This window comes from Pelobates fuscus, chromosome 9 (assembly GCF_036172605.1).
Source record: "Pelobates fuscus isolate aPelFus1 chromosome 9, aPelFus1.pri, whole genome shotgun sequence".
NCBI lineage: Eukaryota > Metazoa > Chordata > Amphibia > Anura > Pelobatidae > Pelobates > Pelobates fuscus.
The window spans coordinates 70,059,359-70,084,479 of NC_086325.1; the positions used below are offsets into that span (position 1 = coordinate 70,059,359).

Here is a 25,121-nt window from a genome sequence, read left to right on the forward strand (position 1 = left end):
AAAAAGGTTTAGCTATGTTTTAGGTTTTTTTTTTATGAGTAGAAATTACCTTTTTGTTTTTGTTTTTTTCATAAAAAAAAATCCCTGATCCCCTCCCTAATAAATCTAATGCCTCTACTAAAATTTACTGTGTAAGCCTTTGATGAGATAATTATCTATATAAAATGTATTAATTAACTAAGGACTCCCTTCCTTTGATATTTCACTTCTGACTAAATCAGTACTGGGATAGCCCTTAAAATTTAAACAGAGAACTTAAATTGTCTGGCTAACCACACCATGTAATCATTCTAAAGGTCTAAAATAAATAAAGGCATAATAATCCACTCTTCCCAAAGTATATTATATTTTTTGTATCACACAGAGTACCAATATTGCTTAACATATTTGTATCATGTGATAATATGTGAGGTACTCTATGTGATCCATTCTTAAAACTAACAAGACATTTTGAATCAGCTTTTATTCAAGCTAATTTTCTGATTTCTTAGATACCTACTGAAGCCTTTTCCTTCCAAATTATAAATTAAAATGTTAGAAATTAAGCTAAAATATTCTACATCAGGATTTTGGCATATATACGTTATTTCCTCAGTAGAAAGGTGATTAAACTATTGCACACAACAAAATTCAGTTTTTGAGCATTCTATGTTATAATTGGTGTAGCATGTTTCAAACACAACTCAACTGGCCAATCATTTGTTTAAGATTCAACATAGAGTACCTTTAACGCCTTAAGGACACATGACATGTGTGACATGTCATGATTCCCTTTTATTCCAGACGTTTGGTCCTTAAGGAGTTAAAGGGACACTAAAGTTACCAAAACAATTATAGCTCAATGTAGTTCTTCTGGTAAGTATGGTCAGTTCCTGCAGGCTTTTTAATGTCAACACTGTCTTTTCATAGAAAAGGCAGTGTTTACATTGCTGCCTAGTAACACCTCTAGTGTCAGTCAATCAGACGGCCACAAGAGGTGCTTTATGGGTCAGTGCTGCAAAGTGTGCAGCACTGGTGTTGAGCATCTCCACGCTCTGCTGAACGTTCCCCATAAGCATGTATTGATTCAACGTATGTATATGAGGAGATATTGATTTTGTCACGCATACACAATAGCCTCTCAATGCTTTCCTGTGGGAATGCATTGGATAGGCTTATATCAGCATATATGATCTCAGCTACGAAGGTGGAATGAGGCAGGTCAAGTCACAACGAGACCGGCGCAACGCTGGAATAAAGGTGAGTAAAAGGGGGCTTGTGCACCGAAAAAGCTATTTTACCATTGTTACCACCAATTCACCAATGTTGAACTGTCTCATTCAACATGATGTTGCTTGAGTGTGATATAGCTTTTCCATCCATAAATTCATTGCACAAGCACTGTTAAGGATTGAGTGGAGTTTTGGATTGTATAATACAACTAATTTTTGACTAGTCCAATAAAGTGGCAATAAAATGGTTGTATTATCTCATAAATCAGATAATACATCAGCAATCATAAAGGGCAGCTGTGCAGAGCTTTCCTTTGATGGAGCCATGGTTCTGGATCATATTACGTCAGATCAGGACTGTTTTAATGAACATAAAACTAAATTGTTCTCAGCAGGCTGGTTACGTAGGTCATTAACAGACTGCATCTACCATCCAACTCTATTTTGCAGTAAAACACAGCACTAAAGGTAATGACATTAGAAGGGCAAAGTATATTGGACTTATTGCCCCATAAACTGTAGCATACTAAAAAAGAATTAACCATATAGAATGTACTACTGTATTCGGCACTCAATGACACTGCTTTTTAAACCAATAAACTCATTGCGCTGTTAGGAAACAACAGTTTAACATATTGTGAAGTGAACTATTAAGATATAAAGTGCCCCATAGAGTAAACAATTTTTTGCCCAATATGAATCTATATTGTCCCATAAAGTATTAGTTTCAACCAAATAATAACATGAATTTGCTTGGTGGTTTAATACTAATTTTTCTGTAGAGATGGTTTATCTAAAGTAGGGTTTCATCTGGAGACACCTAGTCTGAGTGTGCACGTAAGTTCCTTCCCTGGAGCCATATTTTTCGTTATTTGTGTTACACCATATGTCATTTTAATGAGGCCTATACCTCTGAGTGTAATTGTTTAAAAGATCAATGATCCAGAACATTTAAACGTTGGAGAAGAAATCAACTTTGTTGCATCTCATCAGTGTTTTTTTTTCCACTTAGGACAGAAAGGGTTATTCACTAACTTGTCAATTGTCAGGAATTTAAAGTAAATTCAAAGTAAATGTTAGACCAAAATAATGTTAAAGGGACTCTCCAGGCAGAGGACTTTACTCACCTGGTTCCAGCGCCGGGAGCCTTGTGAAGCCGTGCCCCCTATTTCGTCAAAATTACGAAATAGGCGGGTGCGAGCAGGGAGCAATCAGACGCTTCCATTTGGAAGCGTCATTGCTCCCTTGTGCGCACGCGCGGCTTCGCCGCACATGCGCACATACTTCAGAGGGCGGCATTCATGCCGCCCTCTGAAGTCCTGAGCGCACTACCGCGCATGTGCGCGGTGTGCGCGGCCGCGAGCTGAGCTGACTGACAGCTCAGCTCGCGGTCTTTGCCCGCCCCCCTCCTCTGCTGACAGGCTGGAGAGAGAAGGCGCGCACACAGTGCCTTCTCTCTCCAGCACACGTCAGACGTATTTTAATACGTCTGACGTGTACAGGGCCTTTTTAGGGCAGTGCATGATAGGAAGTCCCTCTGGTGGCCGTCTGAGTGACGGCCACTGGAGGTATTCCTATCAATCAATGTAAACACTGTATTTTCTCTGAAAATACAGTGTATACATTAGATTGCCTGCAGGGAGCTATAGATCATACCTGAACAACTACATTAAGCTGTAGTTGTTCAGGTGACTATAGTGTCCCTTTAAAAAGTAAATGTACATTTTATATAAGCATATTTTTTTAACCTTGCACATAAAGATATGTTGAATTTTTTTTTGTGTGTGTGTTTATGTATCATTTTCAAAAGAAATACATTTTGAAAAGGAATAAATAAGGGCAAAATCACAATATAAAGACACTGACACAGTTTCACTGTTTCAACGAATGATAGGCTTGGACTGCTCCTTTTCAGAAGGAAGATGTGATGTGTAAAATTACACCTAAAAAGGAAAACCTACAAACAATGCAAATTGCAACTTTCATGTTGTGGATTTCAAACAATTATTTACTCAGACTCAGCAGTTACTTAAATAAAACACTTAACAGCAAATTAAAATGAACTTAAATGAACTTAAACCATGCAAGAATATATAAGCGTGGGATAGGCATAAGGCTATCCTAACTATAAGATAAGGCCAGGCGCTACTGAAAGTATTTAAAAATTGGGCAGACTAGATGGACCGAATGGTTCTTATCTGCCGTCACATTCTATGTTTCTATATATGTTGTATGACATACGAGCATACAGTCCTACCATACATGTGCTACAATATCCATCTCCAGTAATTACTGAAGATGTAGTACTCCCCAATTTGCTGAGATAACTGTTGGCTATTACCATGGTTACAGGATACAGGTGTTCCATTTATCCTCTACCTTCTTTGGTAGCTCAGTTTACTGTATGCTTGTGAAGGTACAACGGCAGTAGATCATAAGTCCAGGGCTGAAGACCAACTGTAGGGTCGAAAGTTGCTGAAAGCTTTGTTGTTATAAATTTGCCTTGTTGAATTTTGGAGTGCCTTGACCTTTCTTTCTTCTGGACAACTCCAAACCTGGAGAAACAACTATCCCACTGTTTTCAGTGGTTGGCAACTTGGCATGGAGACGTTATATTCTTTTGATCCCAGGCATAATAAGTTATTTAATGTAGTGGCTCTACCTTACTCAATGGTGCCCCTTTAGTACTGAGAACTGTGTAGTGAAAGTGTTTGGCAGGATATATTTCAGTATGTGTTATTAATGAAAACGGATAGTTGAGCTTATTTTACTGAAGAATAGGTCACCTAGCTAATTGCTTATTGTACATAATCTAGGTCCCAATCATAAAACATTAAGATGGGAACCTAGATTATGTACAATAAGCCACTGTGTAAGAGAGAATTTGTAGGAGATTGAGAAAGCCAAGGCTCTCTCCGGCACATAGTCCGACCCATTTTAAGCAGCACTGAAAATGGGGAAAATACTCTTCCACATTATCATGTGCAGAAACACCCCATTTGGACAGCAATGATAGTCTGTGAGGGCTAGTATATCTCTAACACAATTAGATACAATGAGCTGTAGTGGGTATGGTGATTACAGTGCCCCTTTAATTATTTATGCAGGAAATAAAAGCTGAAAAGCAATGTAACACTGTATTTCGATAATGAAAATGATCGGTTCAGCTGAGTTGGAAACTTTTTTCCCAAATGGATATTCTGGCCAATCTTTTTGGAGCTGCGTGTCGATGAGCCAGAATTCACTGTTTTGCAAACACACAAACCTCAACCCTGCCAGCAAAAATATATGCACATTTTCCACCTCCATTTAATTCTATAATGAAATCATGCAAGAATGTAATGTAAGTTTGAAACTGCTGAATGTGTAACTGATCATGCTTGTTTTGACAGGTGGTATACTTCACTGCGATATTTCCATATATTGTCCTTCTTATTCTCTTGGTACGAGGCGCTACGCTGGAAGGGGCGTACGAAGGGATTAGTTATTATATTGGCACACAGTCGGATTTTTCAAAACTAAATAACGCAGATGTAAGTGGTATCTTAATATCAGTAATTAATGTTTATTTATACTGTTTCATAGTCATATTTTAGATTTTTTTTATGCCAGTTAGAAAGAGGCTCAAGGAATTTTTACGTCCTAGTCTATAGCATAATATTTGGCTCTCGGCTCTCATTCTGAATTGTTCTTTAATGTAAGCAATATTCTCCCACCTTTACAAAGCCTCAACTTGCTTCTTTTTTTGCTAAGTGATTACTATTATATCCCACAACAAAAAACGTGATGCTATTATTATTATTATTATTAATATTTATAATGCGCTCGCAAATTCCACAGGGCTGTACAGCAGGTGTGTTAACAAACGAGTAGTTGCAACATGACAAGTTGTTAACGGTTAAATTGATATAATAGAGCGCTGACTCTGGTGGGCAGCGAACACTGAAACTTGGGTAACCTAACAACCCAAAAATACCGTACAAGTAAAACGTAAAAGAGAAACAGGTTTTCTTGGCTGAATTGATATAATAGGGGGGATAGATTTAGCGCTGACTCTGGTGGGCAGCAAACACTGAAACTTGGGTAACCTAACAACCCAAAAATACCGTACAAGTAAAACGTAAAAGAGAAACAGGTTTTCTTGGTTGAATTAATATAATAGGGGGGATAGATATAGCGCTGACTCTGGTGGGCAGCAAACACTGAAACTTTGGTAACCTAACAACCCAAAAATACCGTACAAGTAAATCGTAAAAGAGAAACAGGTTTTCTTGGTTAAATTGATATAATAGGGGGGATAGATATAGCGCTGACTCTGGTGGGCAGTGAATACTGAAACTTGGGTAACCTAATAACCCAAAAATACCGTACAAGTAAAACGTAAAAGAGAAATAGGTTTTCTTGGTTAAATTGATATAATAGGGGGGATAGATATAGTGCTGACTCTGGTGGGCAGTGAATACTGAAACTTGGGTAACCTAACAACCCAAAAATACAGTGCAAGTAAAACGTAAAAGAGAAACAGGTTTACTTAGTTAAATTGATATAATAGGGGGGATAGATATAGCGCTGACTCTGGTGGGCAGTGAATACTGAAACTTGGGTAACCTAACAACCCAAAAATACAGTGCAAGTAAAACGTAAAAGAGAAACAGGTTTACTTAGTTAAATTGATATAATAGGGGGGATAGATATAGCGCTGACTCTGGTGGGCAGTGAATACTGAAACTTGGGTAACCTAACAACCCAAAAATACAGTGCAAGTAAAACGTAAAAGAGAAACAGGTTTACTTAGTTAAATTGATACACCTTCCTGAAGTGAGTTTCATTAATAAGCCTCCGTGAGAAGTTGGGCAGACTGCCATCCACACTAGCCTCACAATCCTAGATTAAGACACTTATGTCTATTGTATTACACATCTTTCATACAGAACATTGATTTGTAATGCCATGAACATTTCATAATCATTATATTTTCTTCTACAGGTCTGGAAAGATGCTGCCACTCAGATATTTTTCTCCTTATCAACTGCATGGGGTGGCCTGGTAGCTCTCTCGTCGTACAACAAATTTAAAAATAATTGTTATGGAGATGCCATAATGGTGTGCGTTACAAACTGCCTCACAAGCGTCTTTGCTGGATTTGCAATATTCTCCATATTGGGCCACATGGCCTTTAAAGCTGAGAAGCCTGTACAGGAGGTAGTGGATTCAGGTAAACTCAGTGTGACCACTAAACAGCTTAATGCAAAATACACAACAAGGGGCAATCACTAAAATGTTGATTGTCAGGAAATCAAACTGAATTCAAAGTAAAGTTTAGGCCAAAATTAAATTCTCCTGCTGGTTAATGCTGTCAGTTCAGCTAACTTTTGAAATTAATTCTGACTTCCTTTTAAATGCCCATCAAGTAATTAAGTCATTTATTTTAATTATTATTATAATTAATACAGTGTCAACAAATTATTCGGTGCTTTACAATCATATAATGGGAATAATTGACAGCAACAAGTTGACATACAAAATATTAACAGAGACAAGAGGGATAGAAGTCCCTGTTCAAACAAGCTTACTAGCTATGAATGACTAGCTATGAATTAGTGAATAACCTGGAAAATACAAAATATCTGCAGAGAAAATTATATATCTGAAGAAAATGTTATATATGTACTACTTTATTAGTACTTTTCAGTGTATATTCTGTACTGTATGTGTGTGTGTATACACAAGACATTCAACTTCAAACTAGCTTTAAAATCTATAAAGTCATAAACATTTTAAAACCCATGGCTTAGGTAAAAATAATAAGGGTTTAGTTACAATCTAACCAACTTACTGTCTCCAATTTTTATATGCAATATTCTAACAGCTGATACGCAATCTGGGCGCCCACCCACCCGATACGCAATCTGGGCCCCAACCCACCCTGGGCCCCCACCACCCTACTCAACATTCAGTCCGAGTTATCTAAACACACAGAACCAAAGATTATAGTAACATCTTGTATGTCCCAACAGCCATTACTAACTAAACTACAACATATAAATCTACGCGCTGTATTTTCAATTTGCAAAGTAAAACTAAGGCTTTAGTGGAGATTAATGATGTCTAGACAATGTATATGTGCTTGTTTGTTAAATGTTACTTTGTTGAGGAGTGTTTTCTCCTTTGGAAGTGTAATTTGGATATATGGATTTTTTTTTTCATTTTAATGTTTCACACTAATCAAATTTATTTAGAAATGTTGATTATTGGTTTTAAAAACTATATTGACGATTGTTGGAAATATTTAGCAGTAATGGATACATGAAAAATATATATTGTTGATAATAAGGGAATTTCTCATACATTATGCTCTGTACCTGTTGTTATATTGCATTATAGATTTTTACTATATTGATTTATATATTTTACTAGGATTTGCTTTAGCGTTCATTGCCTATCCAGAAGCTCTGTCCCAGCTGCCCGTTGCTCCACTGTGGTCTATTTTGTTCTTTTTCATGCTGCTGACTCTTGGGTTGGACTCTCAATTTGCATCTGTAGGTGAGTGTGTGCTGATTTTATCTGGATAAATGTCAGTTAATCATTTGATGAGTTAAAGGAATATATTATACTTGCCCGTTCCACGTTAACACAAATGTGGTTTGTAGTTAATAAAATAAATTAATGTTTTTTTGTTTTCAAATTAATCAATGAAAAGATATTTTGTTCAACCACGGGCCATCAGAACTCTGGTTACGTCACCGTATTGTGCCTGTGTATTGTTTAAACTTTCGATGCCTTTCTAATCTTGTCACTTCCTTCTCTGTGTATACATGGATCATTTCAGGGAATTGTGATAACAATAGTAGCATGTAGAGTGCCAAGTTACATATTATAAGGCCATAAACAATCACTGTTTAGGTCCTTTGCTGAGCAAAATGTACCAGTTTGTCTTGTAACTGAGTCAAAGGATGCATGACAAACTAGTACATCATGTACAAAATGAATTACAGCTCCAAGCTTTGTACAGAAAAAAAAAATACAAAGGTTGTCTCAAATCTTAAAAAACCTTTTTTATCGGTGGGAGCTAAGAAAGCAGAGCGGATGTTTTACATATCCCAAGTGTATGAGTTATCGTCTAAATCTGGAATTGTAGAGAAGTGACAAGTGAATTACAAACTTAAGGCTGATATAACCATATTTAAAAATGATTTAAAAACAGAGTTTCTCTCTTCTGCATAGCTATGTAGAGTAAGCTACCACTATGTAATACCACAAGTAAATGATTAGTGAAGAGTGTAAAGTTAAGTTAGTTATATATTTACCCCCAAAATTTTGATGCAAACCATTAACAATAGACATCAATTAACATTAAGAAAACATTTAGGGGCTTATATTAGTAATAATCTGTACTAATTGAACTGTTTAAAGATTTATTTGAACATAGTAAATACTTTTATAAATTAGTGGAGAATCTTGTTTCTCAATGTAGAACAACCTTATTTTCCATAATATATTTTTGTAATTTGGAGAACTTTTTTTTAATAGAAACATTGCAGTTTTGAAATTATATCGGGTAAAAACATATATGGGTCTAGATTTAATGTTTTTGGACACGTGTTTCATATTATAACTTTTCTAATTATTTATTTACAAAAAGTACCATAGGTTTTATTGGTAACTTCTGTAGGTACATCATTTGAAAAAAAAAAAAAATTCTAACAGATTGCAGTCATTTAAAAAGCTTATCAAAGAATACTAAATGTAGGTCATAAATAAAAAAGTAAAATAAAAATGCATTAATTTTCAATTTTATGTAGAGAAACCTAGGGTTAGGATAACAAGGAGGAGGGGGGGGGGGTGAAAGGAGACCCCCGACTGATAAAATGGAAAGCAAGGTCTAGAGATGAAAATGGAAAAGGATAAAAAAAATAAGCAGAATAATAAAAACAACATATATTTTGAGGGTTTGTGAAATGTCATCTACTGATCATGAGTTCAGAGATGGTTCCATCTGGTATTGTAATATGGGCTGTGGATTGTCTTATTGAACTGCATCATGAATGATAAAGTTACTGATCTTTGGAATCCACGTGTACGACTCAGCAAACAAAACATTTAAAATATCGGTATACAAATACTGATTAATGCGGAGTTTGTGCAAGGTTGCTTAAAATACATCTTTTCCAACTCATCTATTTCTTAACTTAACTTTCAAAAATAAGATTTATGCTAATCAAAATTCAAAAGGACATAGTCTGCCAATTGTGTTTAAATTGCTTACCCATCCAAATTGGATAGAACGTTATGCTATTTGTCCTTAACTTGTCAGAACAGTTCCATTTAGTAGTTTCCCAACTAAGCCCTCAGGTAATGACTGATTAACCATATAATTAAAATCCAGTTTACTCGCTGACTCACAAGGAAGGGACGCACCTTCTATATGGGAAAATAATCTCTACTAATATAATGATGATTAAATATATTGAAAAAGTAAAACCCTTGTTTCTACATAAAGTTCAGTTTTAAGTATGACAATAGTGAGTATTATAACAGAGATATATCTACACAATGTTGTTGCATTTGTATTTTTTTTTTTTTTTTTTTAAATTCTACATCCTAATTGCTTATTCACAAACCGTATGCAGTTCCAAACTGAAAAAAATTTTTTGGGAAAATTTAGGCCAGAGTAACTTAGTTGGAAACATTTTACAATGGTTTTCGTGTCCAAAATCTTGCAACTTAGTTGTCACCTGAACACAACTGGATGAAAAGTACAGCGACTAGTACACACTCATGCCTAAATGTGGTTTTCTTTTACTTACCGCACAGAGACAATAACAACCACTATACAAGATGCGTACCCAAAGGTGATGAAGAAAATGCGTGGTTTGATAACTGTTGGAGCGTGCATTGTGTTTTTCTTTCTTGGTCTACTCTGTGTTACTGAGGTAATATTTTTTATATTATTATTATTATTTATAAAGCACCAACAAATTTAGCAGCACTGTAACTATAAAGGGTCAATAGGTTGCCTGACAAATAAGTAGCTGCAACGAGACAAATTGGACGTACTGGAACATAAAGTGCTGAGTGAGGGCCCTGCACAAATGAGCTTATATTCTTTGGGTTTTGAGAGTCTGCATTTTTTAGGTGGAAACATCTCAGTCTAATAATGAATGATGCTTCTGTTAATATCGGGCTAGGGCCCGATTCTCTGCATGTGGCATATTGCCTGTCATGAGTCCTCCTATAAAGCTTGCTAAAGGTCTCCAATATTAATTTGTTAGGTAATTATGGAGTTTAGCTTGAGCTTTTTTCGATTTAGCTCCTACCGGGCAGAGATTTGACGTCTTTATTCCCCCTAACCCCTCCTTTCCTTGAATAACGTATATACAGGTAGTCCTCACTTAACGACTTACCTGTTTACCAAATGTCCCTGGTTCCAACCTAGTACCAGGCTGGTAGCAGGCTGAGGTGGTCTATGTTCGAGAGAATTTCCCTGAACGTACATTTGAGGGACTCACCACGATTTGTTAGGGGAATTCCCTTCGAACATAGACCTGTTCTCTAGAGCATGCAAGACTTGGTTGTCACGCTGGTCTGATGCAACCTCACTTAGTGACCAATTCGTTTTATGACCTAGTCATAGGAACGGAACTCAGTCGATAAGTGAGGAGTGCCTGTACTGCAATTTTATGCATATGTTTGTGAAATTGGTAACATTCAGCTCTGCCCAATGTGTAGATGATACTTTACGTTCATCCGGTACAATATAATGAGACACTAGAAGCTATTTTTTATTATTCCTGAAATCAAAATCATGCTTTGCTTTAGCACCCATGATTTTTAAACTTAGATGAGTACTTGACATAGAAATATTGCTTGTATACTCATCAACCTTTCTCTGACATGATTGAATTACTGAATAAATTGCCCACTAGAGGACAGCCTAATCATAGCTCATAACACACTCTCTTTGACAGTGTTGCTCCTAACTCTATCTATGCCAACACAATCAAGCAACAAACTATGGAAGCATGATAGGCAGATATGTAAAGTGCTATCAGTATTTAAATTGACTTTTTCATGTCTGCTGATAATTATTATTCTGATTTTGCAGGCAGGGATTTTCTGGGTGGATCTTATTGATTACTTTTGTGCTGGATGGGGAATTCTTATTGCAGCAATTCTGGAGATTATAGGAATCTGCTGGATTTATGGTGAGTGTAACGTAATAAAACCGATGTTACTAAATAACAATGTATCTAGCAGTGTAGCAGCAATATACAAACTAAGGCCAGATGTCACCTTATATAGTAGCAGTAGACACTAGGGGCAGATGTCACCTTATATAGTTGCAGTAGACACTAAGGGCAGATGTGATCACACAATAGATTAACCCCTTAAGGACCAAACTTCTGGAGTAAAAGGGAATCATGACATGTCACACATGTCATGTGTCCTTAAGGGGTTAAATAACTAGTATCAAAAATAATCAATGTGCCAGGACAGTCATGATATAATATGATTTGCCTATCCCTTGTCCTAAATTGATAAAATAATGGATAGACAGGAAGACAGAAAAACCTTCACATATAAAGAAAATGAATTGCCAGAATGCAAACCTCAGCTATTGATGGGTCAGCTGTAGTCTGCAGTATGGCACAAACTTCAGAGTTAATAGAGGGGTCATATTTGACATAAGCATTTTAATAGGGTTTTTTAGATTTACAAAGGCAGAACATTATTCTCAAAATGATTCCTTGAGTCAATTTCTATTAAACTAAAGTAAAGCATTAAAGGATCAGTCATGCAATATGAGCCTGACACTCAATGTCAGGCACAAAATATGGTACCAAGTCTGGTTGCAGGTCCAGCTCTGATATATTATACAAATGTTATGTGACATTTCAGGGTAGCAGTTATAGGTCAAGACCTAGACTGTGTCCGTTTAGCTGTATGCAATTCACAAAAAAATATTCATAACAATAATGCATGTGTCCTATAAAAATGCCAATGAGTGGTGTTTGAAAATCTCCAGAACCTTGAGATAGCATTATGTTTGCATAATATACCCTACAGCATCAAGAGTCTGTAATAGTGCTGTAATATTTTTCTTGTCTTCCAAAGGTGGAAACCGTTTTATTGAAGATATTGAAATGATGATTGGGAAAAAAAATTGGATATTCTGGCTGTGGTGGAGAATGTGCTGGTTTTTCATAACTCCTCTTCTATTGTTAGTAAGTCAACAAAACTCTGTGAGATTCAGTTCATGTAATTGAGGACATAGGTTGGGGCGACCTGAGCCACAGTGTTCTTGGAGACACAAATCCCTTTTCCTCATGCTAGTATAAATAGTATGTTCAGTTGGATTTTCCCACTGCCATGGCAAATAAATCTGAAATGAACCATCTTGGCTAATTAACTAATTTCTCTCAAGCATCAAACATTGTTTTTTTCTTAGTGATATCTTCTATTTTGCATGCTGACAATGAGGCAAACCAGGGAAATTTAGTTGCTGGTTATTTGCCAGAGCCAATTAATGCTACATAATCCAAAATTGTGGATTTTGCTGAACTAAGTGTGGTCTAGACAACATTCTGCGTTACTCATGACAACATTCTATTGTTCTCTTTGTAGGCCATTTTGATCTGGTCCCTGGTAACATTTTCAAGCCCAATGCATGGATCTATTCCATACCCCACATGGGGCGTTGTTATAGGCTGGTTAATGATAATATTCTGCCTTATTTGGATTCCTATCCTTGCGTGTGTCAAACTGTACCAGTCTGAAGGAACACTTTTGCAGGTAAGAATCCATGACCATGATGCTATACATACATTTAGACACTATGGGGTCTACTCACTATGATAGACCTGGGACTTTTTGGAATAGTAATAGACAATGTAGTGAAACATTCTTTATATGTTACTAATATTGAGTCAGTTGCAAAGTCACACTATTAAAATATACTATTAACTTTGCTATCCACAAAACACCAAGTTGGATCCGACTTCAAAAACTAAGCTTGGTCGGTTCTTCAAGTTGGGAATTTAATTTAGAACATTAGCAATAATGGGCAAGTAATTAAATATATCTAAATTAATAAATTAATAAAACATTAGGACTTAAAAAAAAACAAAAAATAAAAATAAAAAAACACTCTAAGCCAGGAAGTAGACATGTGGGTGGAGAATTAAAAAAGAAATTTTAAAAAATTAAGAATGGTTTCAAGCTTGATTCAAGTCCTTTACATACCTTTATAGTCAGATGAAGTAATTTTCCTCTATATTCTGTGCTATATAGAAGGCTTTAAGCTCCTAATTTTTAAACATTTAGATTTTTGTATCCGTCATTGTAAATCACATAGGATATAATAGTAAAAGATAATTTATTTACAGCGCTTTCGGAAGATATGTTCCCCAACCCCAGACTGGGGACCTGCCCTGGAGCAACATCGACAAGGAAGATACAAATCTACTGATTTACAGAAAGTTACAAATGATGTCAATTTGCCAACAATAGATGGAGGATTTGTCAACACAGAGTTTGTTCCGGATAACTAAAAGAAAAACCAAAGGATATATTTATTATTTTTGTTTTTATTGGTGCAAAGAGGTTTTTTTTAACCAGTAAGAAACCAGATCTCCTTTATTGTGCATGGAATAGCAAGTGGCACATTGGACAAGAGCATTTCTTGAAGCTATTCCTTGTAGTATGGTTTAAACATCGGAAAATTCAACAGCACAAATTTCATAGTGAACTTGATAAATATAAAACACAATCATTATTCAAATGAAATTCCCATTTGCATCATCCTTTTTTTTTAAGGAATGTTTTTAAGGAATGTTAGGTTTTAGAGATTGTTCTTGTAATTTTTTTTTTTTAATTTTACCAAAGATATAGTTTGTTCATATGAGTTTATAATAATATAATGCAACACAACACTTCTTAAATGCACAAAAAAAAATGCAAGAATTCATCGCCATGATGCCAGATACATGGTGCTCATAGTATAAAAATATTTTGCACAACTATTCCATATCTGTGTTTGCCACTTTCAAATGAAGAGTGGAGACTGGTTCTCATCCATCATTATTATTGCGCGTAAATATATATATTTTTTTTTAGATTCACTTGAATGATACACTGTGCAGAATACGTTTGTGCATGCGCAGTAGTTCTCTTAATTGAATGCTTCAGGATTGCCAGGACTGACTGAAGAGATAGCAGCCCATTTCTAAATGGCCTCGTGGACAGTGAAAGATCAGAGGCCCAAAGATGTATTGCTAAAGAGGGACCTTCAGACTTGACTATCTCTATAACACATTCATTTCCATGTCACTGTCTTAGTGTTGTCTTAGTGTTGCATATGTTTCACTATGCAATTTGTATGAATCATTTATCCAAGTGTCACTGACATGTTTACATCTAATTTTCAAAGATTTTTTTTTAAGCAATTTATTAAATCTGATGAGTTTTGTTTCATTTGTTGCTGCATTTACACCTTAACCATCTTATTCGAATATCCAATTTTTCCAACAAAGGATTTATCAATCTTTCATACACTTTTTCTTACAGAAAAGTGTTTTGTTTCGGTTCTCTTTTTCCCGCTACTCTAAATTTAGTGGTCCTCTGAAATAACTGCAACATTGGGGAATTTTACTATGTATAAAACTATGATGTTTTAAATTACTTTTAGAACACTTTAATAAATACAATTTTACAAAAAGACAGAATTTAACACTCACTTTTTCAGAACACTTTGAGGAATAACCCCATTGCAACTATTATTGAAGCATTCCATAAACCTGGACAAAATTAGTATATATGATTCCTTAATGGGGCACTCTGAGAAATATAGCGCCTAGTGTGTAATGATGCCATCCCACAGTTTATTGTCAAATAGTGTAGGGGCCGTTTGCCACAAACTGTGACTCTTCCTGATGCGTAGAGACCACCCTCTCCTCGGCTGCACAGATAATGCAAAATTAATATATACAAATTATCAGTGTAAATTTCATCCAACCGAATGGCTTAATTCTCTCCAGCATGCTTAACCAATCACTGCCCTCCAAGGTGTAACTGATATTGATAATACAGATGTATTAATTCCACATTATCAGTTGGGACAAGTAGGGAGTGCTCCCCAGGCACTGGGAAGAGCCTTAATTAATGTCAAGCTGGTCCTAAATAGTTTGACAGTAAGCCATTGGGATATTGCAATGAAACACTAGGCAACATAACCACTAAAGCAAGTTGTAGTGATTTAATTGCTTAGAGTACATTTAGGATATGATAATTAATGTTTCAATATGCATGTATGAACTTTTTCTGGGGGGGCAAAAATAACAAAAAACGACAATACATTTTTTAACAGGAAGCTGGTTAGTCGAAATGTATACTGCAATATCCTGCATACACACAACCACTCCACACGCGCAAGTGTTTCCCATTGGAACACACTGTAATATATCTGTAATTCTTCTTTTAAATGAATGGGAGAATATTGTTTGATTGAATTCAGCCACTTGTTACTTTTCATTTCACCAGAATTTCCAATTTCATTCAGAAGCACCACACTTATTTGGTTTCTTTTTTCTTCTACAACTTCTCAAACCAAAGTGTCATCCCATCAGTACTGTGATATCTTCAGTTATGTATTTTACATTTATATTCATGGTTAGGGATTACAATCAACAATCTCTGTAAAGGGAAAAAAATAGAATTGCACAAAGTTTACTAAATCGTTTAATATTAGATAGAAGGAAACTGTATCTGATATATAGCAACATCATTGTACATATTGCATATTCTTTATCTTACACTCACAGTGAGATATATTTGTGTTTTAAATGTCATTGTGATATATATATATATATAATGGTTCTGTGTGTAATAACGTGTAGGTGGCTTAAGGCAGTTCTATCAAATGTTGGACCAAAATCCTAAACTCAGATGTTTGCATATATACAGTATCTCACAAAAGTGAGTACACCCCTCACATTTTTGTAAATATTTTATTATATCTTTTCATGTGGCAACACTGAAGAAATGACACCCTGCTACAATGTAAAGTAGTAAGTGTACAGCCTGTTTAAAAGTGTTAATTTGCTGTCCCCTCAAAATAACTCAACAATTAATGGCTGTGTGTTGTCACATGAAAAGTGGCAAACCTCTCAGGTGGCTCCTACACTAACCATTCACCTTGCTTCCTTGAACTTCTGGCAAAGATATCTCTAATGAGACAGAGGGGTATTTTTATATACACCCCTACATGCGTATTAACCCTTAATAAGGAACACACGTGGCAGGTGGGCTAATCTCTCTCATGGCCATTGGAGAAACTAAATAACCTCCATTTGTTTAAATATGCATAGGGATTTGGGAAGAGCGCAGGTAATTTTTTCTTTGTTTTTTATTGTATGTATTGGGGCTGATGTGTCCTATGGTCGTTGCTGCCACCCAAGAGTAGCGGGAGTTTGAGCGCAGGACTTGTTTTTTTGTATTTGTATTCAGGTTAGGTATATGAAACCCAAAATGCAGTACTTGAAAGTAAGCAAAATTAAAAAAACAAAGTCTAGGGAAAACAAATGTGGCAAGGGCAAGGCAAGGTCAGACAGTCCAATAGCCAAAAATCCAGGCAGCTAGTATCAGAAACGGAAGGGCAGGCCAGAGGTCAGATAGATCCAGGAGATCAGCTTTAACACAGGTAACTTACAGGGTATTAGCACAGAACAACTGAGCAATTAAATAGGGTAAAAAATGTAAGGCACTCCTATTCTGACATGCCTCTATAACACCCTATTGGTGCATTGTGCTGTCAGTTAAGCAGGGTTTCCATGGGAGTAAACATATCCCTAATTAATTCCAACCGCACCCACAGGGCTGCCCTGCAGCATGGAATAGTCCTGCACGTCTCCTAAGCGTCTATCATTGCCTGGGAGACGTGATGCGAACAATGTTTAGAGGTTGCAGCCCGCCCCTTGCATTTGCGCATGCATTCCATTGGCCTTGACTCTGAGGTGCCGCCGGAGCAGCGATGGAACAGAGGTTAGTCTTGACAAACTAGTCATATTGTTTCAAAATGTCTTTTTTAAATTGTTTGTCAACTTACCTGGGACCCTTTGGGAACTCATTGCTGCAATCCTAATTCTGAATTCTCTTGCAGGGAGAACCCAGTGAACCAAGCAGGCCTATGTAGAGCTGCTCTCATTGGCTGAAAGTGCCAGCTGACTGCTGTCAGTCAATGAGCCTGGTGCCGTATCGGGTTATGCTTAACCCAGGATAGACATCGGCTTCCCTTGCAGGAGAAGCTGGATGTGAAGCATGTTCCCAGGGAACAGCAGTAAGTTTTCGTTTGACTTCTTACTCTGGGTGGTCACCAGGGCAATCGTGGCACCATAACCAGAGCAGCCGGCTGTGGTGGTTATGCTGCATTGAGTGTTCTTTTAAATACTACAGTAGTTATTAAGCAGTTTACAATCTGTGTACAGCAAAATGCTGTCACTGCTACCTGAAATACACCAGGTACATCTACCATGTACTAAAGTATGTAATCTAGCAGTGTTTATGAGAAATTCCATTAAATATTATAATGTAAATTATAACCATAAAAATTATTTTAGCAGTCAGTTTTATAGTAGAAAAATATACTTTTTTGCTCATGGTACATGGTGAGTTTGTGCCTTCTTCTTGACCATTGAAAGTTTGTGGTCCTTACCTATGTAGTGTGGAGCTCATTTTGACTTTTCCTCTTGTGTTCATGTTATGCATTTCCTGACCCAACTTTTTTATTGACCATCCCTGATCACTACCTATACTAAACTTGGTTCGTTTGACTTATATGTTCTCTGGAATCCTTAATTTGGCTTGTCTTAGTTTTGTGAGTTACCTTACACCTTATGACTTTTTCTTTTATATTAAGCCCAGCCTACTCTATGGTCTGGAAAGACTTCTTTATCCCTTTGTCTTCACCTGCAGCTCAATATCTGATTTTTGATTTCAGGTTAGCTGACAGTATGGGTTACAATGTTATCGCCCTCAAATGCAAAAGGGGCCTCCTCATTGCTTTTTTACCAAGAAAATTCGGGCAACAACAATGTGCATAGCCCTCCCCTTCATGTAGAACAATAACTAAAAAACTAATTAGACAGCACTGATGTACATAAAATGATCTCTAGTCTTTTACATATGAAATCAAGTGTACTGAGACTTACTTAAAATGGCATGAATAACAACTTTGGAAATATGCTTCTCAATGATTTATGTATTTTTCTAGGGATAAACATAAAGGTATTTTTGTCAGTTCTTCGAATAAAGTTTTAATCAATTATATTTCTCCACGTTTCATTTTTTTCCTGTATGCTGTAGTGCAATAGTAAATTGTGCATTTATTCTGTTATTATGAACATGTTAAACTATACTTCCCCTAGTATAGTTCACGTGTCCACCAAAATCCATTAGTTCACAACTTAAATCGGTCAAATTTATTTTTTATTTTTTTTATCTTTGGAAAATGCCACAATTTTGTGTTTTGGTTTTCCAAACAATGTAACATTGTTGGATATATTACAGCTATTGATTAAACTCCATTTGATTTGAATTCTAAGTCAACAATAATACAATCATTTGAATAACTTAGCACCCTGTTTTTTTTTTCCCTCAACAAAATCCATAACAATAGGTATAGACTACCTGGGAGACCACTCCATATTCTATACTATGTCTGAATACTTGGATATTCAACTACACCAATTTGTTATAAGCACCAGAGCCTATATTAAAGATGCATTTTTGGTTTAAATAGATGCATCTTCCTTATTCTCCATCATATATCATTTAAAAGGAATAAAAGCAGTTGAATTATTTATTGCAAATTCAGCAATACTCACAACACTATTTAATTTTAGCTCAAAGGGACTCAGAATAATTTTAACTACTCTTGGCAATAAGGTGTTTTATTTGCAGGCGTTCAGTATGGAAATAAGGATTCAAAGCGTTCAAATTATTTATTGGAAATTCAGCAATACTCAGGACACAAGATGATTTATTTTAAATGGAATCAAATTGATTTTAACTAATAATTACATTTGGAATTTTTATTTACAGGGTACAGTGATGGGGACAACGTTTGTCCCCAGCTATGCAAACCTATCCATAGCGTATTGGGAAAATTCCCATACCTACCTAAAGATATAACCATTTAGAGTTTTTTATATATATATATAAATGCCAAAAAATAGCTGCTCACCGGCCTTTAAAAACTCAAATGCTTTATTCAAATCAGGATAAAATCAACGACCAACGTTTCAGTCCCCGCTCGGGACTTTCATCAGGGTCAAGGATGATAGGACAACAAAAAATACATGCATAAAATGACAATATATAGCTAGAATAGCAATTAAGAATAACTCACCCAGGTGCATTGTGTCAATGGCGAATACCGCCGTGTATAATAATAATAATAATAATAATAATAATAATAACAAAGTATTTAACCAGGAAAGGTACATTCAGATTACTCTGGTTTCCAAGTACGTCCTGGGGATGTTACCTTAGCCCAACATCCAGGGGTTGTTACTATCACCCAATTTAATGGTACTCATTTTATCTACCTCGGAAGGATGAAGGGCTGAGTCAACCCTGCCGGGATAATTGTGAATATTGTGACATATTACCAATAAAGGTTTAATAAATTATCTATTAAGATAGATCATAAATATGTTCTTAAGTATCCTTTATATGTTTTTTTCGGTACTCTCCTTGCATGTCTGTTTCTACATTTTTCCTCATAGACACTGAGCTTTTATTTTAGTCATTCATTATGGCACGTATCACGTGCACATTTGGGGGCGGAGTTTCAAGGTACATGCTCGCGCATACCAGGAAGCATACACGGCTTTTAGCCGCGATTGATATGCCGCACCCCGCCTTGCAGCCAAGGCGTTTATGGCTGTAACAGCCGACTAGCATTATGACACATATCACGTGCACGTTTAGGGGCGGAGCTCAGAAGCATAAGAGTGCGCATACCCGGAATTATACACGGTGGTATTCGCCATTATGCACCTGGGTGAGTTATTCTTAATTGCTATTATAGCTATATATTGTCATTTTATGCATGTATTTTTTGTTGTCCTATCATCCTTGACCCTGATGAAAGTCCCGAGCGGGGACTGAAACGTTGGTCGCTGATTTTATCCTGATTTGAATAAAGCATTTGAGTTTTTAAAGATCGGTGAGCAGCTATTTTTTGGCATTTTTGTATCTTTGGAGTCCAGGCTTTGGCACCCGGCTAATGAGGATCTACTGAGCGTGAGTGTAGGGTATTTTTCTGTTTTTTTTTATATATATATAATATATATATATATATATATATATATATATATATATATATTACAATCCTTATTAAGTATTTCCAACCTAATACAGATAAATGAAAGAAGTAGAAAAAAAAATGGTAGGGCAGCAGATGTAAACTTAGTAAACACAGAATTTAATATACAGTTTAGCTACACATTTGATTAAACATAAACGGCAGGCAATGAACAGTAGCGGATTTGGCTTGGCCTACGTTAAAGAATAAAACTAACCTTGATAAATGTGTCTTAAAGCGGTCATTTAAAAGACATAAAAACTGGGCAGTCAGGAAGATATTTTAGGCATGTCACTGAACAAAAAAAAGTGACAGATATGCTTTAATATGGTTAACAAATGGTTAACAAAACTATTGTGTAAATTAAGGTCAGTTGCAAAATCAGGGATATTAGTTTACGGTACATAACACAAACAATATGTGACCTACCTTGATTAAATATTATGAAAGATGAATAACATTGCGATAATGCATTACAAAATTAACTTACAATAGTCTTTTAATTATTAAAATGTCCCAATAAAGGAAATCACCAAAGAATTCCAAAATACAAAGAGCTACATACTTCTCGATTACTAACATGAAATACCATATTTTATACTTTTAGATTACCATCGATTATTCAGAATTCATCTTTAAACAGTCTGCATAAAATTGTGTGTGTTTTGTATTCAAATATTTTTATCGTTTTCCAACAATAAAAAAAGGAAAGCATAAGTGAATAACAGAATGATTACCAGGAGCTCAGCACACTTTGTAATGTAATATAAATACCATGCAAAAGTAAGTCAATTGGCAAATCTAAAGTACTGGGCACTGTTACCATATTGTATTACTGTGTTTTATTATGAAAGAAACATGAAATTTGTATCATGTATTTATTAACAAAGTATTAACAGTCTTGGAACTCAGAGGAATTGTCTATATTCTATATTATGAGTGGCTTCATGAATAATTTTAGATCAAATAAATAAAATACTGCACAGACAGCATCATACTCTAGCCAAGCCTGACTGTATTAAATGTAGCCAAGTACACAACATTTATGTAGTGTTAATGAGGCTATCTAAAGTTTTCTTAAAAAGTCATGCTGTTTTTTGTAAACTATTCAACGTTCTTCTGATGGTGAGAACATAAAAATAAAAAACAAAATCCCACCATACAAAGAATGTCATGCAAATGTACATGTTGCTCTTACTCAATCCTATTTCTAAATGTATGACCTATCAAAATCCATTGCTGTCTCCATATACAATAAGCTTATTTTATTTTATAATGTTATACAACATATATTGAATTTATATCGTAAGCATTTAACTAAAACTCTTTTGTAGCTGTGGTTTCTCTCTACCAACACAATTTCTTTCACATTGTTTTATTGTTAAACAAGTCCTACAATTTTGCCTTGGACAACTTCTTTATTAGAAGACTATGTAAATATAACTCTCAAAGAGCCAGAGAGACCAACTAATAAAGATCAAATAAACAGAGAAGGGGGCGGGGCCTGACAGCCAAGATGGCCAGACGTGCGTCCTGAGTCCTCCGGCACCAGCAGCCACGAATTCGACAATTCTGCCCAAACCACGGGTGCTGGCGACTCAGGGTGCTTGGATCGGGCTGCAGTACCAAGCAGGGAACACAAAGATACCAGTCCGGCACAGATCCGCGCCGGTAGAGCCTGCACCGGCCATGAGGCCTAAAACGGAGCGGAGCCTGCAGCAGGGTGGAGGCGGCCGACCGCCCGGCAAGGGACCCGCTTCCACACGAGACACACGCACAGCCCTGCTACCCCCCCCAATGGACCGGCGGGGGTTATCCCGGTCCTCGCTGGGGACGGTTACCCCCATCCAAGCGACAGAACCAGCAGACAGGCAGCACTGCAAGGGCCCAAACAAGATGGCGGCTAGGACGAGACCCGTGAAGGGGAGAACTCGCATCAAGCCACCTGTACACGCTCTGGAATTCTTTGACCGGCTGAGAGCACGCCTCTGGTCAGTACTCCACACTAAAGACCAGACCTTCACGCAGGTATTGAGACACGCAGCGGCGTGGATTCGCCCCACGACCCGCCGCCACCTAAGCAGACGACCGCCAGTGGCACCCAGGGCGGCCGCCCGACGGTGGTTGCACCAAGCGCCCAAACAGCAAAAAAATACACTACAACTCCCGGGCACTAGCTCCCGCTCGAATGCTCACCAGAAGGGGACCACACTTCTTGCCAGGCCCACTTCCCGCCCAACGACATCTACAACCTGCACAGCGGAGCCATGCAGCTTGAGTGCAAACACTGACCCTCACCCCCTAGAGCACAAGCCTGCTGGACTGGCCTCCCACACAAGCTACCTACAAGCTCCAAGAGCCGAAGTCCAGCTAGGCTCGCATCTTCTCCTGCATGGCGCAAGGACACACCGGGGGATCATCTCACAGACCAACGCACATCCAAACGACACAGGGACACCAAGCTCCCACACACTAGAGAGACCGGGCCAAGTGCACCGACCAACGCAGGGGGCACATACTCAGCCCCAAAACGGCATCGACTGACCCACCAGGGACTTGGACTCAATTTCAGGCACATCGCTCGTTGTAACCCAGCCTCATATGCCTCGAATGGTCCCCCTATTACAACGTTTGGTTCCTCTCCTATGTTACCTACATTATTTGTTTTCGTTGTCTCAATTACTGCTCATTTGTACGCTACCAGAGGCCTGACTATCACCCTAGCGCAGCCGGGTGTAACCCTGTCGATGTCTCCCCTAGTACTCACTAAGCTACTGTGGACTTGTAATCAGCTATGTCTTAGCCAAAATCCCTTTACCTACTGAATATCTTCATTGTGGCATAGTTGATCTACTTTGTTTTAGTTACAAGCTCAATATATAGACGTCCACCATCTTCCTAATACCGCAAATCTAGACATGTTAGCCTGAATCATATCAAGCGTGTTAAAATATAAGTTTCTTAAACAAACGCCCTTTTAGCGATGCTTAGCCTAGTTAATGTGCCTCACGGAATCATCATTTTAGATTGTTCCTTCATATATCGTGTTTAATATAAGCTTCAATTTGCAGTAAAAGCTTAAGCATTGTCACACTTTAGACCTATTTGTTATATCGTGTTTAGCCATGAACATCAAACCTGTATATGAAGCCTATCTTTATTAATATTGTTTCTCAACCAAGCTTGTATTACTCTGTTTGCATGAGTGTTTCACAAAAAAAACAAAAAACATGGCAATCTTTCTTTGAGGTGCATTGCACACCATCTTGTTATCATATACTCGTGTTACCCCACAATGCCTCCTCTTTTTCTTCTGTACCCCATGACGCATATGCCATAATAAAAGAAAGATTTACAAAAAAAAATAAACAGAGAAGGGGCGGCGGAGCCTGACTGCCATTGATAATAGTCACAGCTAGCTAAAAACCTGCTTAGATTGTACAACTTTACAGAGTTTTGTGTCATCTGCAAACACTGAAACATGGCTTTCAATGCACAGTCTACACACATGTTTTGTTCCCTTAATTACACTTTAATGCCTTTGTTACCCGATTGGGTTTGAGGGAACTGGCCACCTCCATAATCACCCATACCCTCTCCAGCTCCTAAGGCACAAACCAAGGTTTCACTAATCTTTCCTCCTGACTTGAGCATAAACACAGGTTCCAGAATGTTTTTTTTATTTTGTATAATTCTTTTTTTTTTGCAATAACAGAGAAAATTACGTAATGCAGTCATATGGCTTGCGCAGAAGCCTCATTGTGAATTCAAGAAGTATATATTGCCGTTAGGTGGTTCATGAGGTTTTCATGGCATTTCGTGTGCATCATCTGTACTAAAAATCTGTCTGTCATTGGTTTTATAAGTATTGTGAATGAAAAGAACAACAAGCAGTAATGTAGAACATGAATAATATATAACAGTATGTTTAAGTTGCCATCTTATTTTGGTGGCTTTGGTGCGTTGAACTTATAGGCAGGGGTACCGGTTGGCTCGGCCTAATGATAGGGAGTGGGGAAGGGAGGGGAGGGGGTGGGAAGGCGGGGATGGTATACGAGGGGGAGGGGGGTCTTGGTCGTCCTTTGTGATTTATTGTTTGTAAATGTAATTTTCCCATGTCTTAGTTAATGTTTTCATTGAGCCTCTTATTTGGGCCGTCAATTTGTCCATGAGGTGAAACTCTTTAATTTTGTTGAGTCCAGAATGTTTTATACTTAAGAAATCTTGATACTTCTAGGAGGAAAGGCTTCCAGCGTGGTGTGCAGACGCCCCCTATTCATGGACCCACTAAGTTGACCCGCCTCAATTGGTGCCTGTTGTAAGACAAGTTGTTCCATCTTTCACCTGTCTCTACTACTTTCATTTTCTTCTAATTGGTTTGTCTTGGTCTCTCCTCCCCCTTTCTTTTGCTCCCCTTTCCTATATCCCTCCCTCCTATAGTGACCAAGCACCCCATTATCTATTCTAGTCACAGTATACTTTGATTGGCACACAGACAGAGCGCTGATATCCTATTAGTCCAGGATACTTACTTCTCCACACTAAGA

At 37.1% G+C, this 25,121-nt stretch overlaps 1 protein-coding gene across 1 annotated transcript in view; it reads left to right on the forward strand.

Moving 5' to 3' along the window:
* LOC134573762 (sodium- and chloride-dependent neutral and basic amino acid transporter B(0+)-like) overlaps window positions 1–14,700 on the forward strand; it is a 28,324-nt gene extending 13,624 nt beyond the window's left edge. Inside the window, exons 7-14 of the mRNA XM_063433541.1 lie at window positions 4,604–4,744; window positions 6,198–6,426; window positions 7,629–7,754; window positions 10,026–10,144; window positions 11,317–11,416; window positions 12,327–12,436; window positions 12,837–13,004; window positions 13,598–14,700. Of these exons, the coding sequence (XP_063289611.1) occupies window positions 4,604–4,744; window positions 6,198–6,426; window positions 7,629–7,754; window positions 10,026–10,144; window positions 11,317–11,416; window positions 12,327–12,436; window positions 12,837–13,004; window positions 13,598–13,762 (1,158 nt within the window). The 3' untranslated portion in view covers window positions 13,763–14,700. The remainder of the gene's footprint in view (window positions 1–4,603; window positions 4,745–6,197; window positions 6,427–7,628; window positions 7,755–10,025; window positions 10,145–11,316; window positions 11,417–12,326; window positions 12,437–12,836; window positions 13,005–13,597) is intronic.
* The last annotated feature ends 10,421 nt before the right edge of the window (window positions 14,701–25,121 follow it).